The sequence below is a fragment of the Falco naumanni genome, chromosome Z (assembly GCF_017639655.2).
Source record: "Falco naumanni isolate bFalNau1 chromosome Z, bFalNau1.pat, whole genome shotgun sequence".
Classification (NCBI taxonomy): Eukaryota; Metazoa; Chordata; class Aves; order Falconiformes; family Falconidae; genus Falco; species Falco naumanni.
The window spans coordinates 46,902,708-46,930,498 of NC_054080.1; the positions used below are offsets into that span (position 1 = coordinate 46,902,708).

At 38.2% G+C, this 27,791-nt stretch overlaps 1 protein-coding gene across 1 annotated transcript in view; it reads left to right on the forward strand.

The window, feature by feature from the left end:
* Positions 1–24,728, forward strand: part of GDA (guanine deaminase) — a 32,411-nt gene extending 7,683 nt beyond the window's left edge. Inside the window, exons 4-14 of the mRNA XM_040579234.1 lie at positions 2,258–2,345; positions 3,606–3,711; positions 6,407–6,434; positions 7,859–7,966; positions 9,027–9,134; positions 11,246–11,343; positions 12,067–12,134; positions 12,605–12,751; positions 15,750–15,868; positions 16,974–17,001; positions 18,042–24,728. Of these exons, the coding sequence (XP_040435168.1) occupies positions 2,258–2,345; positions 3,606–3,711; positions 6,407–6,434; positions 7,859–7,966; positions 9,027–9,134; positions 11,246–11,343; positions 12,067–12,134; positions 12,605–12,751; positions 15,750–15,868; positions 16,974–17,001; positions 18,042–18,112 (969 nt within the window). The 3' untranslated portion in view covers positions 18,113–24,728. The remainder of the gene's footprint in view (positions 1–2,257; positions 2,346–3,605; positions 3,712–6,406; positions 6,435–7,858; positions 7,967–9,026; positions 9,135–11,245; positions 11,344–12,066; positions 12,135–12,604; positions 12,752–15,749; positions 15,869–16,973; positions 17,002–18,041) is intronic.
* The last annotated feature ends 3,063 nt before the right edge of the window (positions 24,729–27,791 follow it).

The window sequence follows — 27,791 nt, forward strand, 5'->3', positions numbered from 1 at the left end:
TATCTGAGTACTATGACCAACATTTAAGAGTACTCTCAGAGCTAGTGTAGCCAGCAGGTGCTGACAACGTCAATGCAGAAATATCTAAGCATGGTAAAAAAAAATTATGTCAGAGTGTATTTCCTTTTCTGCACAAAAAGCCTCTTGTGGAATTGTCTTCTGCAAAGATTACATGAAAGAGAAGATGCTTCTCACAGGCAACAAATCTGGGGTGTTCTGGAGTAATTAAGAAAGACATTTCTACAGCTGAGATCCTTGGAGCAGGAATATAATTCACTGCAGGGGCTTTAGCTGAAGTCTGTCAACAGTGTTGTGACACAGAGATACTGTGTTTGATCTAGACTGATTCTAAGCAATATAAAGGCTTTAAGGTCAAATTCCACTTGATGAACAATGAGCAGCTCAGTCACATTGCAGAGTACTGATTCTGTCCTATAGCTGAAATGTATCCTTTAATATGTAGACTGAAATATCTTCAACAGATTAAATTATTTGGTCAGCATAAGTTGCCTTGCATTTGTCTAATACTGTGACAACATGTGTCAAAATTATAGCGTAGTGAATCTGAAATAAAGACTTATACTGTCCTTGCCACAGAATTTTTTTAGAAAATTATTTTCTGCCACCTGCCATAATAAAAACAGGAGCAGCTTGCTCATAAACTCTAGTGACAAGCACACATGCCCTCAGCTACTTAAGACATTGAAGTGACCTCATGTTCCAGCTGTGTGCCTCAACATACTGTTACTGTCTCCATCAGTTCAGACTGGGTGACATTAGCACAGCTAAAGTACTTGCTGTGCAGGGTGTTTAGTAACATCACTTGGGAAAGAGCTGCCAGTGAGGGATGGGAGTTAGCTGTAGGAGCTTCAGCATAATGGTTAGGCTCTCCCTATGTCTATCAAATGGGACAAGGTCAGGAAAATGTTTTCACCCCCAAATGTTTCAGAATATCAGTTGCTCTGCAATGTCTGATGGGGCTGATAATAACCTTCAACTGTTAGAAACAGGACTAAACCTGCAGGAAGCAGATGCTATTTCATATGTGTCTTTGTACTTTTGGAGTTGTAATGAAAACATAGTGATTTTTTTTAAACCAAAATTCCGTTTCAAATAAACACTTTCTATACCAGGTAAAAGAAACAGATGAGGTGAAATTTGCCAGATTTTAGCTGGAACCTCCTCTGGTCCCTCAAATTTTACGAAAGCCAGTTCTTGATGCTGATGATTTAGAAACCACGTTTTTAGCTTTCATTTAACAATGATGTTAGGAATCCAGAAGTGGAGAATTCTGGGATTTAAAAGCTAAGAAAGGAAAAGGTAATTTGTCTCAGTAATGAAATTTTAGGAACCCTTAAAGACATTTTTTTCAATTGTTGGCTTTAATTTAAATATTGTAAGGAAAAGACAGAGCTTGGCTTTGTGTTTGTCAAATAATTGGCTCTAGCCATTCTCAAAAGTTGTGTTGGATGCTCCACCTTCTTTCTCATAAAAAAAATTTCTCAGATTACATTGTAGCCAGAATTCAAAAATGCAATTTAAACCTGTATGTTGAATGGGTTGTCAAATAGTATGCATTAGTCCCAAGATCAAGTGAAGCTGTAAGTTTAATCGTGACTTAATGTGACTGTAAATGGCTTTTCATTTATACATGTCCTCCAAACATAATATGAACACGTATCAACTACCCTCTCCTTTTAAATGGTGTAATTAAATAAATAATTAACTACACTGAGGAGTTGTTCTCAGTTTACTTTTACCTTGCAGTTTATTACTTTGTATTCAGGGATAACAAAAGGGTTTTATACTATTTATTCCAAGCCACATCAGGTAACCAAACAAAACCAGCTACTTTTTCCCAAAAGCCTTGCTTTGCTAATGTTAGGTAAACAGTGCTTCACTGTGGAAACCAGAGCCTTTCAAAGCTAGGAAATAACATAAATGACTGGTTGGTTGTATTTCTAAATATGAGTCAGAATTTATTTCCAGTTTGAGTGAAGGAAATACAGACTGGTTTCTATGGGTTTAGGTGTTGTTAAAATCCTTATGGATTTGGAAGAGAAAGTTTTGTATTTATCAACACTCAGACTTAAAAAAGCAATTGTGAAATTAAAAATCTATATTTTACCTTCCTACTTCACTGCACAATTTCACAATAACTAGATGTTCTCAGAGTTTGAAATGAGACTGCCTGTTCTGCAATTTGGCAGCTTAACTATTTTTTTTCCAGACAGTTGAAACTGATTTCTTTTTATAGAGACGAACTCTAAAGAATGGCACGACTACAGCTTGCTACTTTGCAACAATTCACACAGATACTTCTCTTCTTCTTGCTGAAATTATAGGTAAGACTAACAGTGAGTTTTGAAGGATGTTGTGCAGACTGTGTTAGCTGAAGGAAACAATGCTTAGGAGTTTTAGACTAGCTAGGGGTCTGTCTTTCTACTAATTTGTTTTTTGTTCATTCTATCTGTCATACTGCGTCCCTAGAATCCACCCAGGTTACCCTTGTTCACCTAACTGCCTCTCTCCTACTGCTGTTTTGTCTAGTCTCTTCATTCCCACATCAGCTGCTGGCTGAACTTGAATTAGGTCTGCTGGAGCTGCTCTTCAGCTGCAGTTCTCTGCTCTTTCTAGCTTTTGGTATTTGAGGATTAAAGGACTGAATGTCAAGATGTGCAGTCAGTGCATTAATTTCCTGATATTCTGAAATTGCAGTTGAGAATCAATATCAAAACTCTCCACGTGCCCTCCAAAACCAGAACAGTGGGAGTTGCATCAGGATCTTATCCCTCCCTTTTGTTCACTGTTGCAAATGCCTGCTGTCTGAAAGTGCTGTGGTTCTTGCAGGATTTCTCAACGCTGAGCTAGCTCCCAAAGCAGACCAATTTAATGAGAATCTGTTTCCATCAAAATCTCCCTAGCCTTTCTAATTTTCTAGGAAAACCTAAAACTTCGAAGCCATTGTATTCAACAACTCAGACAGTAAAAATGAACAAAAGAGATCTAATTTAGAAACACATTTAAAATCTTAGAACTGAATATTACATGCATTCCTTTTAAGTCTTACACTTAGCATGAACAAATCCCAAGAAAGAGGCTAGAAGTAGCTCTGGTAATTTTCTCCATCCAGCTGCATGTGGGAGGCATATAAGGAACCTCATTCCTTTCTCTTAATGAGAGATAGTTTGCCGAGATCTTTGTGCCTTTTCTCAGCTCAGCTCATCTACCACAGCTACTATACTTTGATGCTTGTGTTTTGCATCCACGACTTCACACTGGTCTTTTTCATATACTAACCTTATGAATTCTGGTTGTGGTTAAACTACAGTAATCTTGTCTTCAATTATAACATTTATAAAGTTGGGCACTCATGTGGAAGAGGAGAACTGTTTAAATGTTTGGGAGTTTTTTCTCTTTTCTTTTTCAACCTTCAGAGTCACATGGATGTTCCCAACTTAAAGATAAGAAAATAGCATAAATTCTCTTTATGTTAAGTGAAGCTGACTTGAGTGGAATTTTCTATTTTGATTTCAGTACAGGCCTTGGTAGGAGTTTTTGAGAACCAGTGATTTTAAGTTCTATATTCTTATGCATCTCAACAGATAAATTCGGTCAACGAGCCTTTGTTGGAAAAGTCTGCATGGATATGAATGACAGTGTGCCACAATACAGAGAGATTACTGTTGACTCTGTCCTAGAGACAGAAAGGTAAGGTGATTAAATTGATGGCACAACCTTTAGAAATAAGACTTTTTCATACATCTGAAAAGCTGACTAAGAACTTACAGGTGTAAGTTCATTTGGAACAGTTTTTTTCTTCCAGAAGTATTGTTTCCTACAGTCTGGCCATTCCTGCGTACCCAGTCGCTGCACAGCCCAAGTGGCTTCTCTCCAGCTCTTCCAAAGAATGGGAGAAGCTACAGCTCTAGGGTTCAGAGAGAATATGTATTTGTTATTGTCTGTTTTCTGCCTTCTCTTTTTCCTTCACAGCTCAGTGTGTGTAGGTGATGTGACCTGGCATGAGATGGCAGGGTGGCAATCAATTCCTTCACCCCCGTTAACTTCTGAGCTGTTTTCTTCCCCCATTTAGGATAATGCTTTACTGAAGTTGTGGGATTCAGCTTTCATGTTTTAAACATGCTGTGGTTCTCCTCTCCTTCAGCATAGTACCGGTGAAATCACTGTAACTTGCAGCTAAGAGAATGAAGGAGAATTAAATCGAGGGAATGTACGTGGTGGAGGAGACCCAAGACACCCTGCTGTCTTAGGTTTCCCTTGTCTTTTGCCTCCATGCTCAGAAAATGCTCAGGCAGACATACAGATTTTCACATGGGACTATTTATTTACTTATATAAATGTTTCAAATACCATGCTGAAAAAGAAAATATTTAACAGTAATATGATCATCTTGATGCAGTTGTGTGAAGTTGCAACCTTATTTTTGCAAATCATGCTATAAGAGTGCCAGTAAAGGTTAGAAGTGGTCATCAATTTCTAATGGTGTTTATATTTAAAGACATTTTAAAAATATGTAGTATTAATCATTTGCACTCTCCTAACATTTGTTTTCCTTCATGTAAATCCCCAGTTTTTGTAATACAGCATGAGTCCTGCTGAATGGGTCTGAAATGGCAGAACTTCCAGTTTTGATATTTTTTAAAGCTTCAGAATGATCTAAATAGCTTTATTTTATATCCAACTCCCCTTTTATTTGATTGTGTTAATAACAAATGTTTCTCAGCTTTGGATGAGGGTGTGCCACAAGTACTCCGGAGCTGTGTAGACAAGAAAGCTGTGTGCTTGTCAGCATGGATCAGAAGTACTTACTTACCTCATCAGGCCTGAATTGCAGCAATGCAATTGCAGAGGGATGAAAAAGCTGTTCCTTTTAAGAGGGCAACATTCGGATATTTTTTTTTAAGAACCTAAGAAATGTGATCTGCCACACTGTCAGGAAATGGATTACACTGTTTTCAGCTCTTTACAGTTAACCTCTGGAAATACTGATATTGTATGCATGGAAATAATATACAATTCCAGGTACTTCATAAATTAAATCTAAATTCAAGTCAAGCCATCTGGGAAGAGGAGGACCCATGTTCACATCTATTCTGCAGCAGAGGACAGTGGTTTGAACCTGAGCTTCTTTCTTTCCTCATAGAGGAGTACATAAGCCAACAAAGTGTAGGGTATTTTGAGAAAGGTGTTTCAGTTTTTAAACAATGCTTACACTGTTCAAAGAATTTGAAAAAGAATTAAAACAGTTATCTAGAGGGTTTGGATTATCACCTAGGAGTTATACTTGTGCTGCAGTTCCTGCCTCAGTGAATATTGTGTCATTATACCTGGTGGATCAATAAGAGGAGGGACAGACAAACGATACCTAATTCAAACTATGTATTGGCTCTCAAAGCGAGGCAATGGTGGGCTCAGACTGCAGTGGTCATTGTGGAAGTTGAGCTTAGGTCTCTCGCGTGAGCTGGTGATCTAGCACTGGCTTCAGTGTTGTGAATCTAGCCTACACCATCATTTTCTTCTCCATCTGAAGACATTTGACAAATCTGATTCAAATTTGCTGTGACCAAAATGGCAGCTTCTTCTGAATATAAACTGTGACATAAAAATTCACAGAGATCTAGCCAGAACCTATCTCAAACTGACTTTTGAAAATTATTTGCATATGCTGTACTTACGAGTTTTCAAAGAATTTCTTCCCTGCAAAATCAGAGGAAGTTTTATTTGCTCATCTGCATTATCCATATTGACTGCTTGGAGTTTTTTGTAGAGGTCCCTGAGGTAGCTGCTTTTATTTAACAAAGTAAGTGAATCTATATGTATTTTCCATAAGGTAGCTTAATTTATGCTAGCATTAATATAAGCATTTCCAGAAAATCGAAGATTCTTTAAGTGAATGAGGATGTATACAACTACTGTAAGTGAAGTATGAAATATTATAGTGTTTTTTTAAAAAAAATATTTAAAATAAGAAAATATATTTAAAGCTGTGATTTAAATTCATGGACAGACAAATTTGAGTGTGGGGTTTTTTTTTCCTCTAATATTGGCAGCTGTAGCTTATAATTATGTTTTCAGTGAATTTAATGTAGCATGTATTTGGTCTTCAGTGAAAATTCAGAGTAATTACCACATCTAATGTTAATTATTGGAAATAAAAAAAAAATTGTATATTCACAGTCAAATTCACAGCTAGCATGGTTTGATGTAACTATCTTGACTTCATTGTGTTCTTACTATTTCATCTGAGAATCTGGCCCAGCTTTCATTAAAAAATGGATCTATGTCTGAAATCTTAATAGGGTATCTAAGTAAATATTTTCTGTATTTTTTGTATTTTATAGCACAGATGACAGATTTATAACAGATTTTTTCTACCCTTTTTCAGGTTTGTTAAAGAACTATTGGAGAAGAAAGTAAGTAGAATTCTCCTTTGTATGCACTCCTGTATTCAGAAGATGCTGTGTGAATGTATGAAATAATTAATCCTACTTGGACAAACGTTGCTGACTTAGTGTCCAAATCAATAAATATACATCTTTCTGTGTAGTAGACAGGTGTTATCAATCTGAAAAATGTTTTGTTAGCCATGTTGCTGGGAGATGGACTTGAAGCAGTGTAAATTCAGTTTCATGTGGTCAGAGCACATCAGAGTAATATTCTGTGTTTGCTCTATTGACTTTAAAATATCCAGCTTCCTCGAATGGACAATTTTCTGTTAAAGGAAGATAGAATTCACTGTCTCTCTCTCACTCTCTGGTGTATAAATAGACTGGTAAAAGAAGTTCTCACCAGCATAAATCAGTGTTTTTACAGTAGGGTTACTAATCCATTACCAAATTAGTATTTTGGGTCAGCACATGTCTTCCACTGTGTTTTTAAAGAAGTTCAGGTTTACACTCCTGAGGTAAAGGTAGAGGTGTAGACTCCAGTAGTACAAGCAGGGATACTTTTCTTACCAGCCTTTTGTTTTCAATGGCTTAATTTGTTGACATTTGTGTCTTAAAATATTGAAGCACAGATGCTTAGAGTTTAATGCCTAAATCATATGTATTAGTAGAGTAAGTCAGCTGATCTGCAGAATTCCTGAGCTTCTTGCATGTGGGAGGTGGTATAAGAAACTGCAAACTGTGCTATTATATACTGTCTTGTAGTGGTGTCACGTGCACAGCTGTGGCCTATGACTGAAGAAAGGCTTGTAATGCCATTGTCTCTTTTTAATGAAAATATTAATTCAGAAGTGCAAGCTGTAAAGTAAACATCTGTGGCTCTAGTCTTGGTGTCTTCTGCACTGTTTCCTACTGTGTAGCGTATCTGGTGCTGAATCTTCCTATCTAGGGAATAGAAGGACAGTTTGTTGCTGTCATGAGTGAAGAAGACTGAACAAGAAAAGGCTTTGGTTTTGCAGAACTCTGCAGTTTTGCATCATTACATCTTTGATGTTTACAGAAGCACAACTTGGAAAAACATCTGGTCATTCATCTCAGTTGTTTCTCATAATGCATACTGGACTGTCAGCAAATATGAAGAAGCATCTACTGCTTCTCCTGAAATCTGGTGAAATCTTGATGACTCAGTGAAAGAGTTCTAATGAAAATAACTTCCTTACTAAAGTTCATTAGAAACGTTTTCAGGAAAAAAAAACTTTGGTTCTCTGTTTCTGAGGTGAAATTACTAATACAAATAAGGAAATGACTATACAGCTTAATTTTAGTTGGCAAGGATGCAGTAAACAGTAAGTGGTGGAGACAAAATGTAATTGCTGTGTAAATGCTTGTCTTAATTGTGGTTACTGAGTTACATATGTAGAATCCTAAGTGTGTCTTTTTAATATTTCCAGTATCCACGGGTGCAGCCTGTAATAACGCCCCGCTTTGGCCCTTCCTGCACAGAGGATTTGCTGTATGCACTTGGCAATTTAGCACAGACCTGTGATCTCCATGTGCAGGTAAGCTCTGAGAGCTCTGTATACGATTTACATAGTTTGGACAGATAGCATGCCAACCAGGGTTTTTTCATAACGTCAGCAAAACATTTAAATCACATTCTTTCCTTGGAGTCTGACTTTTAAATTCCTCTGAAATGATTGATGGTACTCTGCAAGAACGCAGTGATGTGCACAGGAAGTGAGAGGGGTCATGACTGGAAGGATGCACAGTTCAGCAAGCCCCAGCGCATGGTTGGTAGGAGACCAGCTGTTGGTATCGTAGGCTAGAGCAATCCTTGGGTTGCTGAAGGTTGCTCTCCCTAATCCAAGGGTGTTAACATCTGTCTCTTTGCCTTCTGCTGTTTCTGTACAGAGCAATTTCAGTAGATAAAAGAATTACTTACCTTTGTATCTTATCTAAAACTGTTAACATAGCTGTAGGATTTCCAGTGTGATGAGGTTTCTGTGTTTAAAAAAAAACATATTTTAAAGCTTTCAGGTCTATTGAAACTTCAAGATGTTTCTTTTTTTGGTTACACCGTTCTAAGCATATACTGTTTTAAAGCTATCCAACATTAGGATTTTTCATCATTATGAAGTGGGCATTTTGAAAATATATGCTCCAATGGGAGTACAGGAGGATCAGATTTTTATCTGAGACCAGGAATTAATCAGCCCATCTGAAGATACATGGAGCAGCTACCTATATGTTGCCCTGATCCCAGGGTCCACTCTGTGGTAGGCTGGTTCTCTCTTTTACCTCACAGTCATATGTATTATTTGATTTATTAATTTAATGTTTGCCAAATATCAGGTGGGCCATTATGTCACCAGACTACTGAGGCAGACTACCCAGGCATACCATCTCATATCACTTTTAAAAGAACAAGTGGAGTTACTCTTTTGGGTCCCAGGGACCTCTCTGATGAAAACAGAAAACCAAGGACTAGATCTAACTATAGGCTTTACAAATACTAGTTTCTATTATCATATGTTTAGCACCAGTAGTTTGCTTAGAAGGTTGTTACTTCAAGTTTAATGCTGTTTAAGCCACTCATTGCTATATATTTTCTTACTGCAGAGTCACATAAGTGAGAATGAAGAAGAACTGAAACTTGTGGAGAGCATGTTCCCTGCCTACCAGAATTATACTGAATTGTATGATAAAAACAAGCTGCTTACCAGCAAGGTAACTGCATAAAAACTTGCACAGCATAGCGTACACCTATCCATGTAGAGAATATGGTGGTTAACTGTAGTTACCTGAAAGTTTGTATTGTTTTGTCAAGGTCAGTGACATCTGGGGGAGGGTGAATTGGTTTTATATTCCCTATTGCACAGGTGTTGGTCAAGGTTTTGGAACTTTAGACAAGCCCACACTTTTCCTAAGCATTTTAGGGGGGATGAACAATAAAGATCTTTTATGCTTCCTGATCCATTTTCCAAGAGCTCCAAAGAAAATTGGGGCAGTGGGATCAGAAGAAGACTAGGTAAAGCTAGTATTGTAGGAGCTAGTAATTCTTCAGGAGTACCCAGTTATCCTTAAATTACAATGTTCTTGCACACTGGTTTTGCCTGAGAATTTGTTCTGTGGTATTATGGTATGACCAACTTCATGTTTTGGCAGTTTCCTGCAGAAAAGCAGCTGGTCCTCTTGTCTTCTGTGTGTGAACCTTGCATACAGAAAGGCACACTTTACTGTTCTAACTATCCAAAAGCACTCTCATCTCGTCAGCTGATTTTGCCAAGTATTGAGAGGCAGTGTCCTGAAGAGTTGAAATTCATTAAAGCTTTAGGCTGGCGAGGTAAATGCCAGCGGATCTGATACCAGTCCACACTAAGTACAGGTTTGGTTTTGCCAGGGGACACCATATTAGATAGTGGAGAGCCCATGCAAGAGTGAATATGAACAGCCAAACTACAGTCAGAGTGCTTAAACATCAGTCAAATTAATTAAAAATTTTAGGAGGGAATTTTCAGAGGCACAAACGGCAGCTGCCAACTCCCTGGGAATTAGCTATTGAGCTTCCATTTCTGTCTTTGAAACTATACCCCAGTAAATTACTTATATACAGTCCTCTTTTTGTGAGAAATCAGTATGGTTTACTTAAGTATGCACACAGTATTAACTTCTGCTCTCTTACACAATCCTATGCATGCTGTTTTTTTGCATCAGTGTGCTGAAGAGAGTATTAGTGCTGCAAAAATGTAAGTCTTAATTCTGTCAAACTTTTATAAGCTCAGCGCTGGTAATGGTCAATGAAAATGGGGGCTACTGGTTGGCTGGGGAAGCATTCTATTGAACACCAGCATGACAAAACCACAGGCATTCACCCCTCCGCAACCACCAAAACTAAGACACCATTTTTTTAATGTTTTAAAAGTATGTTTTTCAGAGCTGTGGCTGAAATATTTCCTTCTTTTTAAAAAGTAAAGATATGGTTCAGCAGCTACCATATGGATATCCTTAACATAAGATGTGGCTATTCTCATTGCATTTTCAGTTATGCTTGAGTTTGATGAGTAGAGGTGGCAAGGGTACAGTGCTATTAGGAGATGCTCAGTGGAACCTGTCCCTATGCCCTTCTCATTTTTATCAGCAGATTGCAAGGCCTAACAGAGTTCTTGCTCTTTTTGAGCGGGCAATGGGCATATGAGGCAATTCCAATTAGATTTGTCTGGGAGTAATTGTTTTATGTCCAATTAAATGATACTATCCTATACTTACTTCTATGTTTTGTGCGTACTGCTTGTGAACTTACTTCTAAAATCAATTATGTAGGCCAAGAAAAAAAAGTCATTAATCACTTGCATAACAAATTAAATTATTTTAATGGAAGAATATTCCAGAGATACATATTTACCTGGTGAAAACCTTTAGAGACACAATGGGAAACATGCTAAGAGTACATACATCTTTCATTGTATCTGATGTACTCCTAGCCCTAGTACTTAATCTCTGTGTTAGCTACAAAATACAAATCATAAGGTTGCCTCAGTGTTAGGGCATTTTTGCATTTGTTCCTTGAAGCTGTTAAGTCACAGCAATCACTGCAAAAGTCAACACCCTGTCTTCTTTCATTAATAAATGAAAAAAAGCTGAGGGAGTGATACATCAGGCATGCTAAAGTTAATGAAATTTTCTCTCCTGTCAATTTCAAGAGCTTTATCCAACAAGTGCATTTATGTCCCTTGATAGTAACAGGTGTCCTTTTCACTATTAAAAGCAGTGCATCAAAAATCACAGGCACTGAAGTAAATGCAATATTGAGTAAACTGGTGATTCTGATTTTTCCTTAGACAGTGATGGCTCATGCCTGTTATCTTTCTGAAGAAGAGCTGGAAATATTTAGTCTTCGTGGAGCTGCAATTTCACATTGCCCCAATTCTAATTTTTCGTAAGTTAATAAAAAAGAGTTGTGTACAGCTAAATAAAGCTCTTGTTCACTTAGTGGCCCGAGTCCAGCCTACTGTTAAAAGGACATTGCACAAAAGTGACATTGGATTGAGCTTGACCATTCATGCTCCATTTCTCAGTATGGTGATATATATATATATATGCGTGTGTGTGTATGTATGTATATATATATTTATTTTTTAAACTTTATTTCTTTTGACTGTTCTATCAGTGGCAGATTCAGGCCATCTCCCTTCCCCTCAAAGTATGCATATGTATTGGAAAAATGGGAATGGGCTGTATAGCCGTGTTTGTATTAAGCAGAAATAAGATACTGTATGGTATCCAGCCAGGATACTGTACTAAATGTTGATAGTCATTTTGCCTTTACCATAATCAATATCTTGTTTGTGGTGATGTACAGGAGCTCATGAAATGACTTCCCATCTGGAAAATACTTTGCATCATATTTGATTTTTTTCATAGGTGTATTGAGAGCGCTTTTTCAGTACATAACTATAAAAGTGTAGGTTTTAATTAAGAAAAACTGCCTTTATTTTTAGTGATTAAACCCCATCTTTCAGATGTATGAATGCAAACGCTCCATCCCAGTTTTGTAACCCAAATCTGTTGCACATGTTCTCATGAAATGGCTCTGTAGCCTTACTCTTCCTGAACTTTCTCTGCGTGTATCACACAGAACACATTTCTTCTTCCAATCCAGATTGCGCAGTGGTGTCTTAAATGTGCAGAAGGTCCTGAAACACAATGTGAAGCTTGGCCTTGGCACAGGTTAGTAGTTTGCTCTGACAACGTGGTTTTTTTTTTTGGAAACCATTGGGAGATACAGAACCATGCCTGTTTGTTCATATTTCAAATTTAGTATGTCTGGAAGTTATGGACCTGCTTTACCTGCCTGCCCCCACCCCCCACCCCACCCTTCTAGAGTGCTGAAATCTAGAGCTGGTCCACAAGCATTTTACAATAAAACCAAAAATGAATGAAGAAAGTTTTTTTCCTGTTGTGACAGTAAACAGGGCTTGAACAACAATTGTTACGTGTTTCTGTGTTGTGTTCTATTTACCTGATCTTGTATGTGAGAGCGTTTATATTAGATATTATATATTCAGAGACAGTGCTTGCCAGCAAAACTTTTTGTGTTTATCACATCTACCACTTTATAACATTTAATTACAGCTCATAGAAATGGAACCCAGAGAATTATTCCCAAAGCTTGTTTCTAAGAATCTGATCCCTTCTAGATGTTGCTGGTGGATATTCAGCTTCTATGCTTGATGCCATCAGGAAGACAATGATGGCATCTAACAGCCTGCAGATCAATAAAGTGAATGAAACAGGATTAACACTTGAAGAAGCTTTTCAACTTGCCACTCTGGGAGGAAGCCAAGGTAAGAAGAAATTTCTACAGGATGTGCGCAGAGAGCTACAGCTCTTTTTGATATTACATCTCCTGTCTTTAAAAGATGGCTGAATTCACAGATTTTCTGGTGCTGTAGTAAAGTCAGTAGTAATATCTGCTGGGCAGAGATACCAATACCCTTCAGTCTGTAACACCCGTACTAGGCTCATAACAGAAGAGTATTTGTATTGATGTTGAAAGTTTAATAAGAAACTTAATGATTTTACAGGGTTGTACATTTTCTTTGCAAAGATCCTCAGACTTCTTAATCATTAGTGCTTGTATGTTTATCACAGCAATTGGAAATCTGTTTTCTCAGCAACCTACACTTGGAGGAAAAGCTGTGCAAAATCATACATCCAGTTTGTCATCAGTTTATTTTTGTTTCTGCTTTTTGAGCTCTCATTGTCCTGATTTCAGCTGTGATAGAGTTAATTTTCCTCTCATCAGCTAGTACACCGCCGTGTTTTAGATTTAGTATGAGAATAATATTGATAACATACTGATGTTTTTAGTTGATGCTGGGTAATGTTTATACTAAGTCAAGGACTTTTTAGTGTCTCATGCCCTGCCAACCAGAGGGCTGGAGGGGCACAAGAAATTAGGAGGGGATACAGCCAGGACAGGTGAACCAAACTAGCCAAAGGGATATTCCATACCACACAACATCATACTTAGGATGTAAAATGGGGGGAGTTGGCTGTGAGCTGCTGATTGCTGCTGGGGGGCTGGCTGGACATCAGTCAGTGGATGGTGAGCGATTGTATTGTGCATCACTTGATGGGGTTTTTCTTCTTAATTTTTTTTTTCCTTTTCCCTTTGCTCTCCCTTTTATTACAATTGTTGTTATTATTATTTTTATTAATTTTATTCCACATACTAAATTGTTCTTATCTCAACTGTCGAGTTTTACCTTCTTCCCAATTACTCCTTCTCCCCATCCTGCTGGGTGTTGTGGTGGGGCAGTGAGAAAGCAGCTTGATGGTACTTGGTTGCCAGCTAAGGTTAAACCATGACAGTGAGGCAATTTGTTGCTGGCTTTCCAGGAAATCAAAACATCGTGCAAATCACTTCTCAGTCAGAGAGAAGCATAAAGTTTAAGCATGATATGCACCATGGTTGTTTAATACACAGTTACATCTGCGGAATATAGTCATATAGTATATGGGTTATTCTGATCCACTGGCACGTTTTGTCACGATCACTGTGCCCATACTGATTTATACAATTAGAAAGGCTTTAGTGCAACTTGTGTGATTTTGCAGAGAGCAAATCCACACATAAGTAAAGATTTATTACTTTTTCAGTTAGCAGAAACAATCTCACTACCTGTTAAAGAATGGGTCCCAAGTCTTTTCAGTGTAACTTTCTGTAGTTGTCAGAAAACACAGTTGACAACTATCAATGGAGTTTTGACAGATGTAATGAAAATGTCATCAAACAGGTCTTCTCGGGAGTGTATTTGAATTTCTGGAGGGTGTAATGGGGAAACAGAGAACACAGAAAATGGGCAGGGGACAAAAAAGGAGAGAACTTTTATATACTGTTCTCATATATATATAGATATATATATATACACTGTTCTCATAAAAGGTGAGAACAACTTGGGTGAGATACGGAAAGGAAAACATAAAAATCCCAAACTCATACGTGGTTTCACAGCTACTCTTGCACTTGTTTCATCTGGATTCTTAGGTTTACTTAGTAATGTATTTATATTATATCTTGGTTTGGAGCTGGTTTATCCTTAATGAATCACTTTCAAGTGTAGAATATAAATTACACATGCAACCTGCCAATAGCCTGGACAAACAGTTTGTGGAAATTTAAATGATTCTTTGTTGCGATAATTTTCTTTGCTAAGACTCCTAAGCACTTATCGCCCTCTTGTGTTTAACTTAAAAATTGCATCCTGGTCACAAAGCCGAAGCAATATGAGATCATTTTGAAACTAGTTGGTAATCAAAATATTTCACCATTTGGAGGAGTTTAAACATCTTTAAGGTTTTGTGAAGTTCCTGCCACACACAAACTTCACTGAAGGCTGAAGTTCCCTTGTTGGACAGGAGCAATCTGAAAACAAGTGATGAAATTATTTGCAGATATTATCCCCTTCGGTAACTTAATTTAACCCCAGAGCATTGGAAAAGTTGATTTAATACACAGATATTTTGTACAACTTAAAACTCTCCAAAACAATTTCCAAAGAGACACAAAGCCTCTCTTTAGGTATTCTAAACACTTGTAAGCACCCAGTCACTGAAGAGGAACCTGTAGATTTTCAGTGCTTGTGGACCTGAGAACCAGAAGCTTTGAATATAGAGCACAAGACAAGCCTTATTAGTGGGTATGAGACCTTCAGATCTGGCTATGATTTTTTCCCCATACCATATTGTTCTCTGTTCCTGCTAATTACTCTTAGTTGTCCTCCCTGCACACATCTTTTATTATCATATTATTATGTTACTATAGTAATAGGTCTATACAACCTGTCACAACAGTAAACAAGTAAACTTGTTTAAACGAGTAAATCTAATACTGCCTTAGCAAAGTGAATATTACTATATACTTTACTATTTCTGTGACTTCATGTTGTTGCCCCATTTTGAGCTTTAATGATTTCACAATCATTACATTGTAAATTATTGTTATTCCACTTTAGACAGTTAATGGCTTATACATCAGATCAATGGAGAACGTTCAAAGAACAAAAATCAAAAGAGAGGTTCAAATTGTTTTTCAGATTTCTTTTACCCTTAGCAGATGCCCTTCAGACATTCACCAAAATATATGTTTTTACTGAAGAGTTGCTTAAGAACTAAATGCTGACATACACACTGTTGAATTTGCTTTCATGTTTTTCCTTATAATCATCTAAATTCTTGTAGGTTTTCTTATGAACACCTCAAGTAAGTTGCCAGGTGCTTCCACGTGGTGGACAGAGACTTGTGTTGAATATCTGTTTGTGAGCTTATTTTGTTCCTCAGCTCTAGGGCTAGACAACGTGATTGGAAACTTTGAGGTTGGCAAAGAATTTGATGCACTGCTGATCAACACGAAGGCTTCAGACAGCCCTTTTGACTTGTTCTCTGCTGATAAATTCGAGGTAATCAGAACAGGATTAGCGGTCAAAAAAAATTAAGGAGAATTATGTGGGGAAGGTCTGTGATACAGCCAGAAGTGTCTTGAAAGTTATTTCAGTAACAGGGATCAGTTGTACTACACCACTGCTGTGTTTTGGCCCAAGAGGTTCAGTGGTTGGTTTTTTTTAGAATCATGCTGTCCTCAGTGACAGTCCTATATCCCCATGAACAAAACCACATGTAACCTTTTTATAATGCATGTTTTATTAGCCCAAGCTGACAATTAGTTTGCTATTCGCAGTGACAAATGGCAGCCAAGAAAAAGCAATTTAGTTTTAGTTAACACTTTGAGTTCAAACTTGAAAATGGCCACCTGTTCCCAGGTAAAGACTAGGTTGCCCTGACTGCACTGCTATTTTAAATTTATAAAAGAAATCAAGATGGCTAATTTGAGTTGAAGGCACAGTTTTTGTGCAAACGTACAAGCAGTATTGGCATTATGCGATGGGCACACTTTCTCATACAAAACCATTTTATGATTAAAAAAGGTAATGAACAACAGTTACTTGAATTTACTGATGCAAGCCAGACTGTCTATTGCTGTCTCTATTCTGAATGTCACCATTTACTTAGAAATGCAGACATAAATGGTGAGCTAATTGCTCCTTAATCTGTTTTAGCCACAATAACTGGATTAGATTAAATCCTTTAAATTTTAGACCTTCTCCCTAGTTCAAATAATTCTGGGAAAAAAATATTTACGTCTAAGCCTTTTTAGCTAAGTTAGTGGTTCTTAGGACTTTAAAAATGCTTACAATTTTTTTCTTAGTTTTCAATAAGTAAATGAATTTGAGAACTGTAAAAAAGAAGGGGAAGTATTGTGTTTTAGGCAGGTATTTGTTTCTACATCAAACTTGTGCAGTGTTTTCTTCCTGAGACATACACCCTCCTTAAGCTGAAAGTTATCTATAAGAAAACATGCAAATTAAGTTTTGATTTTCCTGTTAGTAGGAATATTTGTATTTGGGAAAACTTTTATTATTATCAGTTCTTTCAAGCTTCAAATAATTATGATCTGGTATAGCAGATACTCCTTTCTGAATGTGGTTTTCTCCTATTTTCTTATAGGATGCTCTCCAGAAGTTCCTGTATCTAGGTATGTTCAGAGTATGAGCCCACATAAAGTTCTTTTGTTGTTTTGTACATCAAAAATTGCCTAAATTAATGTGGAAGTTAATAATAAATTTATTTCTACATCATTAATTATACACTTATTTACAGTAATTAAATATATTTGTTTACAATGTATATAAACATTAATGTCACTATCTGTCAACATTAATGTTACTTTAAATTAATTAATTAATTATCGATTTCTTAATATTTGTTTATAAATACTGAGTAAGAATTAAGTGGTTTAACTTTTGTTCTTTGGGACATAGTTAAATAGCCAGTTTAACATGATCAGATGCACCAGGTTTGTCAGATTTATTACCACAGCTATCTTTAGCTACAGTATGATCTAAATCATATTTCACAATAAAGTAACACTGACATGCTAATCACCAGTTCACAACCAGTTCAGCTCAGAAGGACTTCTGCAAACCAGTTTCCATTGTGAATTTTTTTACTCCCAAACAAAAACGATGGCCTTTAAAACAAACACAACCCAACTCAAACAATCCCACCCCCATAAGAGAATAGACAGGGCGCCTTCTGGACCAGAAGCTGTGCTGCCCATGATGCTGTTATGTAGAGGTAATTGGTGTTAGCTCGGGCCGCATTTGTGTCATTGTCTAATTAGGCTTTTGCCTTCTTGAGAAGCTAGCTGAGTCAAACCAGCTTTCCTTCTCCCTGCTACCTGAGTTAGTTCGGATACTGTGCAATAACGTGTTTTCTGCACAGATATACAATGTTTTCAGGGTTTGAATCTACTAAATGTATAGAAAACCCATGACACCATTGCAGAAGCTGAGTGCTATGTTTATTTCTTAAAAAAAGCATAACTATTTTGAACATTAATTGATCTTTGTGGTAGCACTGACTATTTCTCTCTAAGTAAACTTTCAGAGTTCTAGGAAGTGGTTGCTACAAATGATGTATTCCAAATTAGATTTTGTGGATTGTGTAATTTTCATTCATTAAATCAGCACATAGATTGATGTGCTAATCCCTGTTTTGACCATATTATTTCAGGTGACGATCGGAATATTTCTGAAGTGTATGTGGCTGGAAAGCAAGTGGTTCCTTTTTCAAGTTCCGTATAAATTTATCTCCCTTTTCCAAAAAATCTCCGCTGATCATTCTGCATCTGATTTGGAAAATACTGCTTAAACACGGTGCCTGATCATCAGGAACGGCATCTCATTCTTGTTTCATGTTTTAAGGCTAATGAACATTAGAAATTTTGTTAGACCTTTCAAGAATTACTTCACCAAAATTGTCAGAGTTCTAGAGGAAATGGATATTTAAATTTCTCTGTAAAAATAGCATGTGTGCATTGATAAGGGATTTGTTAAATACCTTAATTAAAGAGGACACTTGCTGTTCCTTTTAATAATAGTGTAGGAAGCATTACAAAGAGCAGTGAGACTCTTATTGTCTGTAATGCATATGAATTTCAAAAAAGCCAGTGCTAGTAAATTAATTTCACAGATAGTGAATTTTGTAAAGAATGCAATTTCCATAATATTATCACTAAGTATGGAAAAATCAGTGACATTTTGGGGCATTTAGAACATTTTCCAGTTTTCTTCAGCAGCCTATTTTTTGGAAGTAATCATTTCATTTAAAACATTGGGGGGTTTAAGAGAAATTGGATAAGAAGCATATATTTATAAATAAATAAGGGTCCTTATTGTCAAAGAGTTCGGATTTGGCATTCATAGTCAGATAGAAGAAACAAATAAGAAATGGGGCATTAGTCACAGGGAGATGGGCTGGGAGAGTGGAAGGCCTGCATTGTTCTGTGATACTGTCAGCTGAAAATGCATTCCTGCAGACTTTGTTCCTAAGTCTAGAAGTGGTCTGCCTGATCTTCTACCCAGCTCCATTGATTTACCTTCAGCTGAGTGACAGCTGAATGAAATGTGTTGAATTAGAAGCAGGCACTAGGATATCTGAGCAGGCTATGCAATTGCAAACAAATGCAGAGGTTTTTCTGAATTAGAGGGAGTGCTTCATCTAGTTCAGCCTCCTGCAGAACCTTCCCAAGCTCATTTACTCCTGGCTGTTCAAACAAGGGGATAACCATGACCCTTCTCCTTTCTGTAAGGGAAGTGAGTGGGTTTTTAAAAAATCCGGGAGAAATGGGCTATTTCTGGCCATTACCACCTTTGACTTGAGGTGGAAATTGTCAATGGAAAAAGCAGTTCAGCCTTAACGTGCTCTATGTGGCAACCATAATTCCAGCTCTTAATAAATCCAGGTAAAAAATGTTCCTTTTTTGTTTGGGAAATCTATGCGACTTCCTTTCGTAAAAAAATCTATTTCCCTACCTTTTATCACCAACTTTTTTTGTTTTGTTGTTGGTTTTTGGTTTTTGGTTTTGGGTTTTTTTTTAAGATTATTTTGAGGAGAGCATTTCTTCTTGTTTCTTTATTACATTTTTGCAACACAAAGGATGTAAGCTTTAATTTCAGTGTCAACAGAGGCAATATTGAGTTACTATAAACATGTTTTAAGGCCTGCTTCAAATTCCTTTGATTTCACTAAGCTTTGTTTGACGCTTCTGTCTCACTGCCTGGTGATGTAAAGGCACAGGACTTCCCTCTGTTCACAAAACAAGGAAAGTCACTGCACCAAAGTCCTACTTCATGTCTGCATCTGAGAGGGTGCTTGTCCCAATGTTGCTGATAACATTCTGATTGTAAAAGCATATTCAGAGTTTATGTACCATTATGGTTATGCCTACATGAGACAGTATAGCATCAAGTGGAAGTGTAAAAGCTAGCTAGCTTAGGCACTTATGGCAGTTCAGTCTTTTTGGTGTGGCTTTTTTTTTGCCAAAGCCATGTAGCCCTACTGAACAGCTTTCATTTCCTCTATGTCAAATGCTTCTTAAAGGTTTGGGAGTCAAAATTTAAGGATTAAGATTTCCACATTCCATCAGGCTGTTTTCTTAACCATTTTGGTTTTGTTTTTCATGTGTCCCAATCACCTACACGGTTGCACACTTGCTTGGCAAATAAAATCTTCAGCTCTTTAACTTTCACGATTCAGGGAGCATTTTTCCTCCTGAATTTTGACATGAATTTAATTGACCAAATTTCACGTTCCAAAACCAAAGATCTGTGAGATGTGTTTTAATCCTCCCAGTTATTGTTTGAAACTATTTTTAAGGAGTTGCATGGTTTTCAGCTTTGACTTTCTTGCAAGAATATTTTCTGGAGTGAAGATTACACAGCCTTGTGTACAATGTATGTTTGTGCCCTATTTCTTCACTTCCAGAGATATGAATTAAATCAACGCTTTTATTTTAGTGGTAGTCTTAACTGTCTCCGACTTCATTGTTTTCCCACTATTTTGTAGTGCTGTTAAAAAAGGAATTCAGCATTTCTTCTTAAAAGATTTGCAGGGAAGGAGGGGTTACTTCTTCGAAAACTAGGAACACACAAAAACTTAAACAAATCCGACATTGTACCACTGGCCCTGTTACAAAGGGGCTCTCTAGATAACTGCTGCCAATGAGCTTTGTATCTGAATACTGGCTGCATCGTGAGCAGTTTGAATCCTGTTAAATTCAGGCACACAGTAGGAACTCAGCCTTTTCATTATAGTTTTACTAGTGTCTAGTACCCATATACTACCCAGACTTGGAAATGGAGAATCAACTTTTTAAGAATCTCAGCTGCCAGAGCTGCTGCACCTGGCAGTGCCCAAGACCGGGAGGAGTGAGGATTGAGATGGATAGCGTGACAGTGGGTGCTGAGATGCTTAGGGTTAAAGGAAAGAAACCTGAATTTGATGTGAGAGGAAGCCAGTGGAGGAATTAATACAACAGATAAACTGGGAGGTACTTTCAACAGCAGCATCTTAAATAAAATTGAATGGAGGAAGACTGTAATGCCAGAAATAAAATGTTAAAGTGAGGTTCCCTGAGGTAGTCCCAAAAGCTTGTTAGTGGGAGGTGGCTTACGCATGGAAATTTTAAGTTTTAGGAGATACAGAGGATGTTGTAGCCAAACTTCTCTGAAGTAATCTTGGGGAAATCATTGAGGATCCCACTGTGAAGTTTTGGTCCTTGGGGCTCACTGGTTATGAGTAGATTACCGAGATACTTGATAGAAGAGGGGAGGATCAGTAGATTAGAGCAGTACTGCTGAGACTTACACATCTACAATGCAGTTTAAGACTACATACAGTCCATTTCCTGGGGTAAATGTCCCCACTGCATATGCAGTTTGAAGCAGGCCAAATAACTGGTTCAGGCTCTTAATGTCTCTTTTAGAGGCTGGAGTATATTGGGCATGCAGCTGAGCCTCTGGTGCAGTTTCCTCCAAAATAAACTTAATCCTTTTGCAAAACCACCCTGCAAACTGAACCAGGGTTGAGTAGGGGAGGGTGATTGGGGTAGGACATGACTATTCCCACTCCATCCTCTTGTCTCAGAACTTAGCAGCTGAAGACAAATTAAAGCAACCTCCTTCCCTCTTCCTTCCTGTTGCCACCATCCCCAACACTGTCCCCCCCCCCAAAAAAAAAAAAAAACAACAACAAAACAACAACCGGAAAAAAAAAAGGAATTAAAAAATTAGGCAAACACTAAGGGGAGATGAGTAACTGGAAGAAAAGAAAGGGATAATTTTCAGTCTGCGTAAATTGAGACAGTGCTACTGACTCAAGGTAAAACCTCTGGAAAAATGTACATGCAACTGTTTCCAGATGTCACTCCCCATTTGTTCTCTTTCCAGACTGTGGATGGGATCTTTCTTTCTTAATGTGTCTTTGTATTCAATGTTAGCACACCACTGAGACACAGGAAAAAAAAAAAAGGGTAGTTTGTGGAAAGCTTGCTTGCTGGGACAATATGGTTACTGTGTTCTATGTTCAGATGAGCACTTATTTATTTTAAATGGAATGTATTTGAATTACTGTTATATGTTGATCTCATTGTGTCACTTTAGGTTTTAATGAAATGCTAGTAAGTATCGTCTGTGTATTATTCAGCATTATTTGAATTATTCATGTATGGCAAGTGGAGTTCTGCACTTTAAAATGTTGCCTTGGCCTAATGTTTGTATTTATTCTGTGTTTTCTGTGCAATCAGAAAACTTTGTAGGAAAAAAAATGTGCATTTGTTCACGTCCTGAACATTTTCAGTATTGTAAGTGGACTTCCTGTTAGAAAAAGAAAAGTTAAAATGACCCTGATTAAAAGTCTGTGCCTAATTATGCACTCATGAATGAAAAAATTGTAATGGTTTTATGAAAACTGACACAAATACTAATGTTTTAATTTTAAAATATTTACAGAGAAATTGACTTTTAAAATTTTAATCTTGATTTTGCAATGCAGATTAGCAAAAGTTAATAATTATTGCTAAATGTCTACTGTTCTACTGAACAAAGGAAAATGTAACTGTTCTTAGTTATACATTTTAAAAGAATACACAAGTCTTGAAAAATAAGCAGCCCAAGTGCTTTCAAAGAATATCGCAGTTTTAAAAGGACAAGATTAACAACATTGCTCGGAGAAGCTGTTTCAAAGTACTGTTTTAAGCATTTCCAGGAGCAATCTGTAACAGATGATAAAGTGGACAGCTTTTAAAATACTGGATTTGCACAAATAAATCATGCTGCCTTATCTGCAGCCTGGTGTGCAGCAGTGGTCATTGTTTCTAAAATGATAGTGTACAACTAAAAGGTATTTAAAAAAAAGCCAAGGTATTCTGAAAATTTGAGAAAGGACTGGGGAAAGAAAATGAGAGGAGATTGGAAAAGGGTGCTAGCAGAATACAAAATAATGCAAAGTAGAAAGAAGCTAGATCAGAGGAACTCATGAAAACAAGATGACATGTCAGTGAAGTTTTAGGTGGGAAACACTCAGAAAAAAAGATGTTTTCTGGCAATGTTCTGTTAAATCACAGCCCTCATCCCTTCTGAATGTCATTGTTGCCCAACAACTGAGCCTATTTCCAAAGCAGTTACTTACATACTTAATTAGACAAGCCCAAATAATTGTAGCTAATCACAGCATAATTATATAACACTTCTCAACTTCTTAACCTCTACTTCAAGATTTAAATCAAAATTACCTGTAACAACTCCAGAAGAAACCTAATGCAAGGGCACGTTATGCTTTACCTCCACGTGTCCTGTGAAACATTTGGCATTGGCCAGGCCAGAGACTGAGCTGGTCTGGTCCCAAGGAAGGCTCCGCTCCTGCATGCCCCAGATGTCATCCCCTGTCATGTGCCTGGTGGCGCAGTGGTGACCGAGTCTGGCACAGGAAGACACACATCTGGTGTGACTAGAGTAACTGAAAATAAGCTGCTTTAAAAGTCAGATTGTTTTGAAGTTAAGCACACTGCAGAGAGCACAGCATGTTTTAAATTACATCAGCATATACCCAATAGTGAACTTCTAGGTACTAGGAACTTTGGCTTAAAGTTGCTGGTCTGGTTTTGTGGTTTTTTTATAAGCCCTTGTACTATATGTGCAACAACTTGTGCTTCTCTCAACAGAGAAGCCAGCAAATTACATCTGCAAGGCTCTCTGCAGAAAAAGCAATAACAGCAGCAACAAAAACAATTATTGGGAAGCCGAAAGGACATCAGCAACATCAACAACAATCTGTTGTGTAAAGCTGATAGAACTGTTAGTTTTTCTTGAAAGGCTGAGCAATGTTTTTGGAGGGATGTTTCCTGGAAATTTCATTGGAAATTCTTTCCTGGAATACGTCCTGAATCAGAGTGTACTCCAACCACTGAGGTCCCCTGTGGCTTCTGTAGAGGCAGTCACTTCTGTAGATGTGAATGCAATAGTCATGCCCAGATCCACACTTCCTCCCCGGTCAGGACTCAGAAGCATGGATTTGCTTTAATTCTGGCTTTAGTTTCTGGCTTCTCATACACTTGGTTTTAGTATGGAAATAACTATGCTGAATCAGTGAAGTTGGGAGAAGGATGAGGCTAAAAGGCAATCTTACACCCGCCCACCTAGCACTTTGACTCAAAATATTTGTCCTGTCAAGTAGATGTTACTGTGTTTGCACAGGTCTTAGTGATTTGGCTTCATGACTTGAGTCAGCTAGTAACAATCCAAACCAGCCAAGACCAGGATGTAAACTGTGAGCAGCTAAGAAAAGCATAAAAATGTTTTACCTTGATCTGCACTTCAATTACCAAAGGCTTTGCTTAGCCCAGTGCTCCTAGGCACATTTAGGTACAAATACACCCTGGAGATAAGCCTTCAGTAGAAGGGACTAACATTAGTGACAACTGAAGGCTTTGATCTCTGTGTCCTACCTGGCCTTGTGGCTTTGGAGCTGGTTTATGTGTTCCTTTAAAGAGCTTTTACTGATGATGCTTTTAAAAAGTAGTTGCACATATGCCTTAGCTGAGGAAGTTTGCAGCCCTTGCTTCAAGATGAACCTTCTTTCCCCAAGGGAGAATTCACATCTTGCTGGAATAAGCGCTTCTGATTCTGGTCTGCTTGTTGCCTGTTGTGTGTAGGCTCTGGTTCTTTCGTTTGTGAAAAATGCCTAACTGGATTTAATGTTGTTTAATTTATCCTTCCTGTTGTACTCATGTAGTTTCAAGGAAAAGCAATGTATTAGGGATAGTGGTATATGTGATTTCCACTGTTCTGCTTGGTTTTGATCATGCTAAAAGGGAAGTCATGTACTGTTGAAACAAATAAAGAGGCCTTGTGTTTACAGCAACCCTTATCTCTTTCTGTGTTTGACTTTGGTGGAGAGAGAGAAAGGTGGCAATCTGACTGATGAAGATTTTCAGTGAAGACTATAATACACAGCAAGGTGTTGGAGATGCACAGAACTTACATGTTCCCTGCAGAACGTGAGCACACCCATCACAGAGGTTTGCATACTCTGCTTAGTATGCATAACGTTATTTTAGGGAATCTTTTTTCAGATTCAAGACTTACAGCTTTTCATGTATCTTTATTGCCAGATTTGTTGGCTCAATAAATCAAAGCCAGTACTTCAGTAACCTTTTTATTATTTCGTGTCTAAGTAGACTATCCTGAAATGCCACCATCTAATGTTTGGCAGCAAGCATACAGAGTCATGTCTCCTTTAAAGTGTTTTTCTTCACTTTTTTTCAAAGCTTAGGCATAAAAATGTCCCCAGTCTCAGGAGCACTGAAACTCATCAGAATTTTTTATTTTTTTAAAAAAATAAATTCTTTTTAATGTTTTATTTTCTTAAAACAAAAACTACCACAGGAGAGCTACTAATTACACACTAAGGAATTGTATGCTGAAATTTTGAGATTTATGTGCAATTTATTACCAACTTATGCAAAATTATGTGCACAAGAAATAAAGCTGTTCTGTATTTTCATCAACAAACTTATCAGCAGAAGTCATGCAAACTACAGAGGAAAGATAAGCGAAAGAATACTTCTTTATGGACTACTGTTCTTAATAGAAGGATCCATTTAGACTTTCAGTTTAGGAATTCTGCTTGTTAACATTTTATTTTGGAAAACAGCAGTAAGAAATGCTTTGTTGATACTTACCTATTTAAAGCAGTATAAATCCCAGATGTGAGCACAGATGTTACAGTATAGAGGGTTTTTGAAAATGTGAGAGCCTTTGGGTATGTTGTCAGTAAATCTCAGGCTACGATTACCTGTTTCACCACAATGAGTTGATGCAGGCACAGTGTGCACAAGTGAACACAGAATTTGCAAGCTTAAAAAAAAGCCATTGAATAATCATGAACACATTACCAGTGTAATTTTCACCAGTCTTCTCCCATGGCTATTAGGAATACAAAGACTTCTTGGTTTGGAATCAGATACTAGATCATTTATAACTGAGCTTAATAGGGTTACAGTTCATAAGTTAAGAGCATAGTTAAAATGCAAAATGAAAGTTCCTTGCCCTGTGCTTGTACTCTGTAATTAGCTGTTCTTCCTTCCGAAGGAGTGAGTTTGTGACTGCATTCTTGCATTAATTCTGATTAAAACTGTCCCTTAGGAATATGGCCAGAAATGCCATGAAATCCAGATGAGATATGAATGGTGCCTCTTTATTTCGTATTTTCTCCTAGAAGTACCATCTGAAAATATAAAAGGTGTTTTGCTTCTTGGAACCTCTGGATGTATTAAAACCATAGGCACACTTCAGTCTTAGCCCTGACTTACACAAATCTCAATCTCCCAGCACACTGGTGAAGGTTCATAGCTGTAAGAAACCCAGCTCCTCTGATAATTCATACAGAGTATCAGTTCCAGCTAGCTGTGGGCAATGCTAATGCTCATATTAGTGCTGTAAAATTGTTCCCTGAGCTTTTAGTTTTGAGGAGTCACCATTTTTTTATTTTCATGGCTTGTGAAACATCAAACAGACTCGCCAAACAAGAGCAGTGCTGCCTTGCAGCACCTGGCAGCCAGTGCTGAGCAGTCCTCCCCTATGTCAGCTGAGGGGCTGCGTATCTTGGGGGCGCTTCCAGCATTGTTATGCAGATTCACATGCTCTGAGGGATAACTGGGGGGAAAAAAGAAAAGTCTGAACTGTGTGCAGAAGATGCTATTACAGAAAAATTCACAGATTTTTTTAAGCCTAAACCTATAAAGAAATGAACTCGTACAATCCTCTGCTCTGACGTCTCCAAGCCCTGAGAGAGGGGTGGCTGAGTCATTCCAAGTGGCTGTGCCTTCATCTCATACCCACCTGTGGGGCTGAGCACCTCGGTGAAAGCCAGGACACACACAGAGTCGGCTGGAGCAATTAGGGCTAGGGTTGTTCCAGCACAGTGTGTAGGAGCAGCATGACGCCATGCACATGCTAAACACTGTCTCGGCTCATTAGGGGAGTCTTGTTCCCTCAGTCACAATGCTGTGCTGAACCCTGAGTTAGTGGTTTGGGAGCTTGCTTGGACACCCCATTGCTCAGCCAGCCTGAGCAAGCAGTGCAAACTCCCACTGGAGGCCTGTCGGAGAGCAGGGAGCCGAGCGCAGTTTCCTGCACTCCCGAGCTGGTGCCCCCATCACTAAGGCATCCTCACCTCAATGCTGTCTCAAACTGTCCAAGAGTAAAATTAAACTCAAATTGGGATACTTGCACTGCTTCTGATTACAGAAGCCATCTCAAAGCGATTCATGTGTACAGACAGCTCTCAGCTGCTCCGCTGCCCGGCCAGGGAGGAGCTGCGGCCGCATCGGCCTGTAGGTGCTGGTTTGGGGCTGAACCCAGGTGAGGCAGTGGGAGGTAGGACGTGGCATGAGCAGCCTTCATAAACCCCTGCACTTCAGTTTTTTCTGTCTTTAAAAAGAACAGTGGTTGGTAATACCGCCCCTGCTTTGTGAAACCCTCCGAGGAGCTGCCGGGGAAAGGGAAGAAAATAAGAGAGAAAAAGGAAAGCAAAACCAAAGGAAGTAATGAAGGGAAGAGCAGGAGGGGAAAACAATGGAAGAAACAAGCCTTTTCCTCCTGCTTTTCCCTACTTTATTTCCAAGGCTGTATCTTACAGAAGTGTTTTGGACCAGTGGGTACAGCCCATGGGTGGGGGCAGTGGGGAGCAGGCTGTGAACAGAGCGTGGTACCCACCTGTGCTGCTCTCCCCCTACCCTTGCACAGCCCCTCTGCCTCTTCTCCTGGTGCACATCTCCTCAAGGCTGGGCTGCCACGGCGTCTACTATCTTCCTAGCCCACAGCAAACCGCCGCCCTCTAACAGTGCCCCCTCACAGTGTCATGTGCCATCACCTTCTGCGAGCATCCCCACACCTTCAAAGTACGGGCATCACCTAGAGAAGC